The sequence below is a fragment of the Seriola dumerili genome, unplaced genomic scaffold (assembly GCF_002260705.1).
Source record: "Seriola dumerili isolate Sdu_G_001 unplaced genomic scaffold, Sdu_1.0 BDQW01000309.1, whole genome shotgun sequence".
NCBI lineage: Eukaryota > Metazoa > Chordata > Actinopteri > Carangiformes > Carangidae > Seriola > Seriola dumerili.
Window position 1 is genome coordinate 382,827 of NW_019174564.1, and position 12,001 is coordinate 394,827.

At 39.8% G+C, this 12,001-nt stretch overlaps 1 protein-coding gene across 1 annotated transcript; it reads right to left on the bottom strand.

Moving 5' to 3' along the window:
- Positions 1-39: 39 nt before the first annotated feature.
- Positions 40-3,923, bottom strand: plin2 (perilipin 2). Its single transcript, XM_022758815.1, has 8 exons — positions 3,862-3,923; positions 3,623-3,669; positions 3,166-3,361; positions 2,741-2,823; positions 2,255-2,540; positions 1,232-1,410; positions 963-1,079; positions 40-805 (listed from the first exon to the last, which is right to left on the bottom strand). The coding sequence occupies exons 2-8, from the start codon at positions 3,650-3,652 to the stop codon at positions 350-352; spliced, it is 1,347 nt and encodes a 448-aa protein (XP_022614536.1). The 5' UTR covers positions 3,653-3,669; positions 3,862-3,923; the 3' UTR covers positions 40-349.
- Positions 3,924-12,001: the final 8,078 nt, after the last annotated feature.

Here is a 12,001-nt window from a genome sequence, read left to right on the forward strand (position 1 = left end):
GCTTTCCATGTGTAGAAAAAAAGAGCCAATAACTACAAATAACTGGTTCCAGCAAAGTTTATATAGAACTAAGCACAGGGATAAGTTTTGACAGATTGGATTGTAAATGTCTCGGTTATAAAATTATAAAAGAACTGTCTAATCTGACAAGTGAGCTGATTACAGCAAAAATTACATTTTTAAAAAGTACAAAATGGCATTGTGTTCAACACAGAACTACATCAGAGCTTTACATCATAATGTGTTCAGTATCTTCAACATCAGAAACTTTTAATATTTGCCAGTAAAGCAATTACTGAAGTATTGCCACGGAAACGACTTAAAACTCAAAACATAAGGCTGTAATGGGTCACTGTTCCTGCTGGAAGGGTAATGACTTCATCTCAACTTCCATGGGCCCCTCCCTGCGGTGCTGGGTGGAGGGAGAGCTGGAGGACGTAGCTGGTGTGCTGCTGGCAGCGGAGGCTGGCGTGTGATTCGACTCAGGAGTTATCCGGGGGTAGAAGGGTCCGACCAGCCAGTTGAGCGGCGTGTTGTTGACAAGATAATCCATGACGGTGTCAAGAGACTCTTTAATTTTTCCCAGCTGTGCTTTGCTGTTGGTCAACATGCTGTCTGGCAGGTCTCCCAGCACCTTGGCCTTGCTGAAGTTGGTGTAGACCTGTGTGGCAGAATGGCTGAGGGAGAGTGCTTCCTGCTGGATGTTGTTGGGGAGGCCCTGCAGGCTGGAGACGAGGACCAGACATGTGGTCTGGAGCTGCTGGGTGAGGGAACGTGCGAGGGCCAGGGTGCGTGACTCAATTGCCTGAAACGACGGGATGGACAGATGTAAATAACCTGTGATGACACACTGTATTTACGCCACATGTGCAGATGAAACAGACTGGAATCATTTGCTTGTGATTTCCTTGACGCATTCAGCCTGTTATCTCTCAGCATATTTGTGTTTTCCACCTCCTTACCTCTGCCTCGTGACCGCTCTCCTGGTTTGGACCATTGGACTTCCATATCCCCAAAGAGCTCAGCTTGTCGTTTACCATCTGGTTAGCCCCGCCAATATTCCTTCTGCCGTATTCAATCTAGAAAAAACAAACACCTCAAATGTTTATTGCTGTCCATGAGCAGTAAAAGAAAGTATCTACCTTTTTAGGGCAGGAGTCTAATGAATCTTAAGGAATGTGACAAAGCAATTTAACTAAGCAGATGTTGAAGGAAAAAAAATGAGACCCACCACGTCAACAGTGGAGTTGAGCTCAGAAATGAATTCCATGCTGCGTTGCCTGCCATCTTGGATTTTGGTCACAGCCCTGGTGTACGCCCGCTGCCTCAGCTTCGTGGAGAGGGAGCCCAGCCTGACATAGTAGCTCAGCTCCTTCTTATCAAAGCCTTTCACAGTTTTTGCCTCCAGCTCTGTCACAAGAGAGGGAAACATGAAAATGAGTTTGACTGCTTTGATTTTTGTCAGTGATCCTTTTAAGTGTGATGAAGTCTGCTACCGATTGCTATAGTGTTAGCGATTTGCGTGTTAAAGTAGATTGAAGTTTTAAAGCCATGAAGAATGTAGTAATCTATGGGTTAATTCCTGGACAGACATCAATTTAACATAGCGTGTGAGATTGTTTACTGTAAGCTCCAGCACACCACAGTTCACTCTAAACAACAACTCCTTTAATAATGGAGAAAAACAGACCACTAATGCATATTTAGATTCTCAGAGGAGTGTAATCTAATCTTTCTTTTTCTGGAAACTTGACCAAATCCATCGTTAACATAGTCCAGCTGCCTCTGACCCTTGATACAGCTTGTTACAGATAAACAAGCTTAATCTCACTAACCTTGTTTTGTTTTGTTTTGTTTTTTATTTAAACACCATTAAAGCCAAAACAGCAGAAAGAAATGTGTTTTTGAAAAAAATCTTTTTAAAAGATGTTTTATTCTTAGCAGTTATTAATATTTTGTGGCTGTTGCAGGATTTTTTATGGGATAGGAAAGAAACCATACATATATATTTCTATGGTGTAGATTTTTATATTAATTTCTTTTTTTCTCTATGGGAAGTTATGAGTAAGTAGTATTTAGTATTTTGGCTCGTAGACCTCTAAAAAAGAAAAAAATGTAATGAAACAGCCTGTAAGAGAAGGCCTGTCTTTGGCTGAGCTTTTAACCAAACCTATCAACCTATATCATGTGTTTTAATGGCTTACACAAGCTAATTAGGTTGAGATGCACTGGTTTTAACCGGTGCCCTACTCACCCAGCTCGTCCTCCGTCAGAGGCAGGTACTGCTCCACCAGGTTCTCAGATGTACTGAGAGCTGTGTCAACTCCACTGCTGACCATCTGGGCTACTCTGCTCTCCAGCACTGTGCTGACACTCCCACTGACAACAGCCTTGGTCTTCTCCATCCCATCCTGCACCGCACCCCGAGTCTTTTCCACCACACTGGTTAGGGTGTCTGAGACTGTGTCCTTGGCACTGGACACTGTGCCTGTCACAACATCTTTGGCTGTGCTTACCACATCCTTGGCATTGGAAACAATCTGGGCAGGGACAGAAACATGGACTAATAAATGTTTGTGTCCTCAAACTGATTGCAACAAAGGATGAGTGGTTTAATGAGGAGACAGCGGTTTAGAAAGACGGGACAGAGGTCATGGCTGAGCCCTCAGTAAGATTAGCCAACGTCAACTGTGAAATAGGACATTGTGCAACTTAGTTAGGTCATTAATCCAGTACATACCTGCTCAGAGGGCTGGTGAAGAATCGGCAAGGTTTTCTCAATCTTGTCCAAACCTTTACAGGCCAGGTCATTGGCAATCGCAACTATAGACAACAAAAGAAAAAAAAATAAAGTAAATAATTTATTCAGAAACTACTTTGAGAATAAATGTTCCTTTCAGATTATACTGTACATCTTTTCTGTTCAGGCTCAATTTAGCCTGATTATGAGTAATAAGAAAAACTGGGTGAAAGATCACCGTGAGTAAGAGCCAATAGCCTGAGTTGAACTTCCTGTTTAAAGCTCTGCCTGTGTGACTCAGATGGTCAGCACTTAACTATCCTTATAGTTTCACTTCAGCTCCTTGGGTTTCATTTTGACACCCTATCCACTTTGAAGCCATGTCTACATAAGGATGATGGCAAGTTATCTGAAGGGGTTCTTACTCTGAGGTTCCAGTTTGCCCATGATGGGGGAGGCAGTGGTGAGGGCCACAGAGGTGATGGTGCGGACTCCTTGCTCCGCAGCCTCACACACAGTCCTGATGTAAGGGTGGGTGCCCTTGGTGTTGGAGTAGACGTTGGACACCAAGCCATAGGTGGAGCTCACCAGAGGAAGGCTGGTCACCCTCTCTACCACATTCTGAGGAAACACAAAGTAAACAGTACAGTATTCAAATTTATAGTTCAACTGTGCTGTTCTATTCTTAAATTGGGCAACTAATTTCCAATGACTGTTTATATTATAAAATAGCATTAAGGCCATTATCCCATGTTCCATACTTTCACAGTCACGTTTTCTTTTAATATTTTGTCAGTGTAGTTTTGTGGTCAACTCAAAATTAGCTCAATAACAAATATAACTTTGTGTAAACACGGGTGCATGTCTTTCCTGTAGACTCACCTGATAAGAGATAACTTCAGCTGCTGCCATGTCTGCTAAAACAAAGTCTGTGGAGAGGAGACACAACTTTTAACGGTTCTATTCTAAACAAATGAACATATATGTTTACTTCCGTATTACTGTAAAATGTGCTAATAGTTACACAATAATAATAAAAATTCAAATTGGGTCCAGTAAATTTGACTTAACCCTCGCTGTCACGCTGTTTAAAAAGTAACAGATATAATTTCCAGACTTACCGAGTGATACGTCTGTTTCCCAGATGTCAATGAGCTGACTGATACTGAAGTGAGAGGCTGCAGCAGCTGTATTTATAGTCGATAATTATCGCGAGATGTAGAGCAGCGCTCTGACGTCAGCGACAGTATTGTTTCCTGACTGTTTCTGGGGCAAAGGTAAAAGGAGTAAAAGTTTAGTCGGGGAATTCCTCTGTAATCAGCCGTCACGTGGTCAAGCTATGACATGTTACAATAGTTTGATTTCTCGTCGTTTCATAAGCCAGAGAGTCGTGTCTGGTCATTGGAGGGAGATTTTCTACAACGTCTCCAGGGCGTCTGGGTAAAGTGTAAGCCTAAATTCTGAAAAACACAACACAGTCTAAAACTATTAGTACAAGTGCACACACACCTGAAGCCAAAATTTAGCAGAGGGCCCTCTATTTGACTCACCTGATAGGCTACTATATCAGCAGTAGTGCACACAGTCCTAAGAGTACATATGGAATTTCAATTATATTGTGCTTTTGCTTACAGCTGTAAAGACCAACCTTTGCTCCTTATAATTTTGACTAGTGGTACATCTTCCCAAACAATTTTTTGACTTAATCAAATTCCCAACAGCCACACAGTGAATCTGAGGAATCTGAGGCAGTTTCCAGCTTTGCAGGGTTGGTAATCCAACCTTAACAACACGGGCTCTGACAGGACTCAGCAGTTGGTGTCTATTCAGGCAAAGTGCTACAGCTAAGTGTCATATTTTAGCTCAAACCCATATGATTTATACTGTTCCTTAAGGGTTTGTAATGATCATTAGATAAGATGATGGACAATCCAGGACCAGGTCCCACCTGTATTGTTTATTTTTGCCCCAGATAAAGCCATGCTGGCCATGTCAGAATGTACTTTACATACACTTGTATTATCCATCCAGATCACATATAATACACAAAACAAATCATTTTACAAGTGAAAAAGAAGAACATTTGAAACAGCCTTGTGTCATCTATTTTTTCCATGATACCAATGAAGATAATACCAACACAATGTTCAAGAATGAAACAACTTCGGACGTTTATTCCACACAGTAATGTAGGCCACTAAGTTTGGTATTTTCTACTAAAGGGCAAAACATTGCATCATGAATATTAACCTTTGGTTTCACTGGCAATCATGAGATACAGTAGCTTGCAGAAATGTGAATGCACACGTGAGTCTGTATTAACAGTCTATGAAGATAATGGACAACAGTATATATAACATGTCTTTAAAATGTTCCAGCAATGTCTGGCCTTTTTCCCAGCAGACACTGTGATTAGTCACAGTAAGACAAACACGCGTGTAACTAATAACATTATCAATGGCTCCATTCTATTCAACTATCCCACTAATCAATGATGTGGTTTTGTACTCTTGTGGTTTTGATCATCCACTGCAGTTGTTACCACATATGAATGTCTGAGGATAATGTTGAACACAAAAGTCTGCCCAGTTCATTTTATTTTACTGTTTGCTCACCCTGGGAGGAAGCCAGTGTAGCTGCACATTCGCTCTCAAGCTATTTTTTTGACAAACATTACGTGATTTTTTTAAATTAATACAAGAAATCTGACCAGAGTAACACCTTCCCTAATTCATTTCTGAACACTTGATTTAATGGCCTGAATAGTACCATACATCAGTGGTTTACCCACAGATCAACAGGTCTGTGTTTGCCAGTAGCTCATCAGAGCCAGATGTGTGGCCCTGTTTCTAATTTGAGAGCTTTTCAGTATTTTTTCTGTGTGTCAGTGCTCATTTCTCTAAGGATTTTTTCTATGTGTTGTTAAAAATGTAAATAAAGTGTTAATTCAGTTTCTTTGGAAGCCAGATGAGGAAACATGGGCTTAGTTCAGATTCTCCACTTGGCTAACACATTGGGGCCCTGGATTCTGTAGATAAACCCTTTTGGGGCCCATTTATCAGTCCCTGTAGAACTCAAATAGACCCCATATGAAAATGTTGGCTGAAATGAACCACGGACTCTTTTAGTTTTTCCAACTTGTTCAGATCTCGAACCAGTCATGTTCAGTGGAGTGGAACATCTGCAGAGTGTGTTGAAGAGGTGTTGTGTGCCTTGAAGAGGTGTTGTGTGCGTATGAAGAGGTGTATGTTGGATATTTTTCCTGTTGTGTTTGTGTCTGGAACGTTTTTTAACTAGCTGAACAAACCTATTGTATGTCGACCAATCCTCCTACTGGTCCACAAAGCTGAATACAAGAGTGAGCTGCCCAGTTTTGGTCAAGAGGAGCATCATACCAACAGGAGCATTTAACTCACTACAACAACAAACCTTTATTTGAGTTATTTTGACCCTTCCTTCCTGACTTCCCTGCCTCCTTCACTGCTGTTTTGTTGCCTTCTCATGGGTGGAAAATGATCCCAAGAAATGGTGACTCACATTTGCATGTTGACTTGTTGTTCAGTCACTGAGGTCATGTTTTTTTCTGTTTCAGTTAAGCAACTGACACGTCTGATGTTCCTGTTTTTGCTCTCTCTGCCTGTGCATTAGATTGTAAACCTTCCTCCTCCCCTCTGCTTTTGACCTCCAGTGACCTCTGTGCCAGCTAGCATCACCTGTCTCTTGGCCACAGTTCAAACTAATAACCTTGTTTTGAATTTGATGATGATGATGACGCACAAAATATAAAAAAAAAAATACTCAGTTTTCAGTTTTGGACTTATTATATTTAATGGCACGGTCATTAGTGCTAACAAACAGGATGGCAATCACGTTGTACATGACCTCACTCTCATATTGAAGTGGCCATCTGCTGCTGGTGTAATTAATATTTTGAGAAGATCACTGCATTAACAGCACGATGCTAAAGGGGCAAGAAGGCCAAAACTAAACATGGAACGAAACAGCTGTGCTCAGCTCCAATCCAAGTATTTAATGATAAAGCCAAGTTTATGATCGAGATAAGTGTTTGACAAATGAGAAACTCAGAGCTTATCTTTAAATAAAGTTACACTTACACTTTCTCATACAACTACACATGGGAAGTAGTCATTTTGAAGTACTTGTAATTCTTTTTCTAGTTTATTTAAGGCTATTTTATACTTCTACTATTTGACAGTTACATTAATTTTGAGATTGAATTTGAGGTTTCTTTGGTCCATGTTTTCATTTTCATTTAAACAAGCTGTTTGTCAGTGTGTCAACATTTGCGGCTGAAAGTGTCTCAATAGTTCCTGTGAAAAATTATGGAGTAGACACTGCCTCTTACACTTGCATACACACATTAGATGATGATACAGAGAACATGACAAACATCCTCCATAGGGATTATGGCACCATGACATTGATCTATTACTCTCACTGTGTGATGAAAAGTCTGCTCACTCTGTTTATCATATCAGCAGCTGCATGAAGAGACAAACCTCTTCACTGCGATGAAGAGGGGAATATTTTTGGCCTGGTCTTAACAGGTTTCAAAACTGGTCATTATTTCAGTTTCTTCGGATTTTCACCAGTATTATTATAGCACCTACGGTACCGTCCAAGGGTATCGGTTACAGATCAAAGATTATAATTGAAAATGAAACTGGAATATTACAAGTCAGCTGTTTCTCAGACCCTTCTCTTCAAATCCATACTGTACACTCACCTGCCATTTTAAAAGGAACACCTACTAATCCTGGATAGTTCCTTCATTTGCCCTCAAAACAGCCTCAGTTCTTCGTGACATAGATTCCACAGGATGTTGGAAACTTTCCTTTGAGATATTGCTCCATGTTCTGCATCATTTCTGCTGCTTTGTTAAGTGCACATTCATGCAGCCAATCTCCTGTTCTACCCGCCAGGATTTGTTTGTTATGCCTGATGGTTATCTTCAATTTTTATTTTTAATGATAAAACATTGGTCTAAGCAGCAGGAAGCATCAATAATGCCAATCACAGCAGCTCCTTTCATAAATAACAGACATTTTAATGAGCTAAAACTTCAGCAAGAAACTTTCTTCCAAAGATGGAAATATACTGCTTCCTAAATTTTACTTCACCTCACCCCAAAATGAGCTCAGCATGCCACATTGGTCATGCAGCATCCCAAATCTGTGGCCAGGGGCAGAGAAAATTTATTTTTCAGGAAACACTGAAATTGCTGTCAGTGTGCACATAACTCAGTAGACCATCATATCTGTGGGCTACATTTGCAGAATCAAGATTTGTGCCTGTCTGTTAAATTAATTCATAAGGTTGTTTTATCTGGTTGCATTTTCATGCTGAGCACAATGCTGCCACTGTAAATACTGTGTGTATATGATGCATAAAATGAGAAAATGCTCATAGCTATCTTGCTGACATAACAGAATTGATTTGAATCATCCAGATATTGGGATTGAGGATTTGCTGTGAAAGTCTTAGGATGTTTGATAAAGTTCAGTTTGAATGACCTGACTTGATCCAGGTTCAGGAGGTTTCAAGCTATGTCACATTAAAGCCTGCATGGTACATACAGATACCTGTAGCATGGCTGAGGTGTTCAACGTAGGAAATAAAGCACTTTATACACTCTACAAACAGTACTGGATGACAGTATTTGGTAATTTAGCCCAGCACAGAGTACAGTTGTATTTTGAAGGAAACGTTTGGTGGGTAGTTTTCAGAAAGAAAGGAACATAAATTGAATAGCCTGGATCTTATTTCAACAAATTACCTGTCATTGCTACATCTATCCCCAGCTAGTGTCACATAATACAAGTCCAAGTAAGTCCAAGTGAGTTTGATTTGATTTGATTTGATTTGATTTGATTTGATTTGATTTGATTTGATTTGATTTGATTTGATTTGATTTGATTTGATTTGATTTGATTTGATTTGATTTGATTTGATTTGATTTGATTTGATTTGATTTGATTTGATTTGATTTGATTTGATTTGATTTGATTTGATTTGATTTGATTTGATTTGATTTGATTTGATTTGATTTGATTTGATTTGATTTGATTTGATTTGATTTGATTTGATTTGATTTGATTTGATTTGATTTGATTTGATTTGATTTGATTTGATTTGATTTGATTTGATTTGATTTGATTTGATTTGATTTGATTTGATGGTCAGTCAATCAGTCTGTCCATCAGTCCATCAATCCACTAGCTCCCTCGGAGGACTCTTGAAGGGTCTGAGTGTCTGGATAATGTCAGAAGCCCTTCTGTCCAGGGGACCGGGAATGCTGAAAACCCCTCACCCTAAAATACTGCACATCCATGGGTCCTCAGCGACACACCCAACATTGAAGTCGATCGGATGAGCGGTTGTTGAGAAAATGGAAATGCAGACAGACAGACAGATTCTTCCATTTATAGTCTGATTCTACAGGAAGGAAGTTCATGCCAAACATTTTACATAAGTTTTCATTTACTGAAGAACTCTAAAATTTAGAAATACTGTATGACTGAATGACAATCCGCTGAAAACGCACAGTAGGCCTATGTAAGCCTGCCTACACACACACACACACACACACACACACACACACACACACACACAAACTGTGACAGATGCCACGTTGTATTGGACATTGATCTGATCATATTTTATTGTCCACGTCATATTCTCTTAATTACCTTGATCGGCCTTTACGTGATTTCAAGTGCAATCAAAGTGCAACCAGTTGATCATTACTCACCAGGGTGACATCATCAAATCAATAATATTTCTTGGCTTTAGGAGGTATAATGTGTGGTTCTAAAATGAATGGGCTTAAATGATGACTGCAGGCTCAACATTTTTTAAACCTGGAAATGTTTATAGTTTATGGAGCATGAAAATGATTCTGTGTGGGTGCATAAAATCATGAGCTTTGAAATCCACGCTTTCAGTGAAGACATGTTTTAAATATGTAGAGTACGTACTGGTTACAATATAATATAATTGCCTTCAGAACAAGCTGTATGGGCTGTTTGGAGTGACTGAATGTTCAAGTTAATGAGATAGATCATTTCATTTCACCACAACAAGCCCATTAATGAAGCAACCAACAACCTGGACCACATGAAAAAGAATTAAAGTATTTGTACAGTTCAAACTACAATGTGAACAGCACAGTTCATTAGAACTGCCCCAGTTTAGTTGAGAATTGTTTCCATGTAGTGCTCTTTCCCACCTTCTGTAAATACACTCAGATTCAAAGTGACACAATCAGGCTCATTTTTGGTTCAGTGTCCTAATTTGACTTATTTTAAATTATGTGGAAATCTCTCTGTCAGATCAAGAGAAAAGTTCAATGGTTAAACTTTTAGTCTGACATTGTTTCTGCACTCAGGGAAGATGATTTCACAACAGAAACACTAAATGTTGGGATTAATTTTTAATACATTTTGAATGGATGCCAAGTAACTGTGAATGAAGTGATACAGGATATTAATATGAGGACAGAAACTGAGAGTTGATCTGTTCAGCTGAGCTGTTTGAGTAGTGACTATTACCTCATTCTTCACGGACAGGAATATTTTCACCATTAGCTGGAGCCATTTTATTCCAATTCAAAGACCTGATTAAATGTGTATGACATTAAGCTCATTTAAAATAATACAAATCAAATACAGTATATTGAATAACAATGCACATGTTGTGACAGTATCGCTGTTATGTGATCGTCACTGCTGGGCCTCTTCCTGATATTTTGTGATCTTATTTCCTAGTATTTATAAATTTAGGCCACTAGATGGCAGCAAAGTAGACAAAGTTCTTACTCGACTTGAGCATGTGGCATCACAGCCTGTGCATTGGTATTGTACTGGTGTACTGTATATCATACTGCTGATGATTCCAGTATGGTTACATTTATGGGGTCGCGAGGTATTTTATTAGATGTGGGCAGCTCTGATTACATGTAATCCCTTTTTATTTTGTTAAGATGATTCCTGCACAATACGAATGAAGCATTAAAGTGACATACATGCAGTAGAAGGGAACAATGACAGGAGACAGAAAAAAGACAGAAAATGCAAATCAGAAAACAATTAGATATGAGAGAAACGTATCCTGGAATACAGCATGTGCACAGCTCCATAGAGGAAAAAACCAGTAAAGATCTAAGGCCTTTTTATTTTTCTTCTCTCATTTGACAGACAGTCGAGATGAAAAGAGAGATCAGTCATGGATGCTCTGCTCTGCTCCGGTTCCCCTGGGGTCTGCTGGCGTGCAGGTGGCGGCGGGGTTAGAGATTCTGGCTGGACTGAAGAGGAGATCCTCACGCAGCATCCTGCCATTGTGCCCCTCTGAGACAGGTAGGGCCGTGGGCAGCGTGCCAAAGCTCCTGGCTGGGTAACAGATATCTGTGGGCTACTGGGAAAGTGTCACACCTCCGGATCACACACAGTCAGAGGCGCTGTGTGAAGAAAGAGCGCAGACAGGAGGAGAAAGGGGGTGGGAGAGTGGCTGTCCTTTCATGCTCTTTAGATCATGAGGGAAGAAGGTTGAAATGTGGCTTTAGAGCAGGGGAGAAAGAAAGGGACGTGTCTTTGGTGCATCGGTATGCTTTGGTTAACTCTACTCTCAAACAGTGTCAGACAGTGCAGCCTTAGTGACAACTGATAGATGGCTGCACTGTACGTTAACAACTGTCAGTCAAACTACAGATACACCATATAATTCTCTAAATCGCCTGCTAAAGATCCTCTATACGTGATATTCAGCCTCTTATGGTCATAGCTGTGGCCATCATGACCTGGGTCATGCTAACCTTGCACTTCCCACCTCTGTTTTTTGGAAATGTAATGTATGTCAGGGCATCACAGCCACCAAAAAACTTCCAAATAAACTTCAGCTTTACATACATTAGATATAGAGCATGACACAATTATTATTACAATAAGAACCCAGGCTGAAAAATACCAACTTTTTTTCTTTAAAGGAGTTGACTTTTATTTTAAAGGCAGCCACACAGTCATTTACTAGAAGTTTAGTTTTATTTTGTGTTTAATATTTTCAAAAAGCTTAAATTAAAGGACGGCCAATCCAAGATAAAAAGCTGAAGGTCAAATTCTTATAAGTCAGATAATATTTGTCTCTCTTTTGCAGGTCTTCTTTTGAGTCGTGTCACTGATTTGTTTACAGACATTACAGTCATGGCTGCAGCTGTTTGCTGAAAGGCACCATTATCTTTTATCACTG

Coding starts and splice junctions, on each gene's coding strand:
- plin2 (XM_022758815.1), bottom strand. CDS start 3,652: ATGGCAGCAGCTGAAGTTATCTCTTATCAG. Junction 2,541..2,740: donor TTCACCAGCCCTCTGAGCAG/GTATGTACTGGA, acceptor GTCCCTGCCCAG/ATTGTTTCCAATGCCAAGGA. Junction 1,411..2,254: donor TCTGACGGAGGACGAGCTGG/GTGAGTAGGGCA, acceptor CTCTTGTGACAG/AGCTGGAGGCAAAAACTGTG.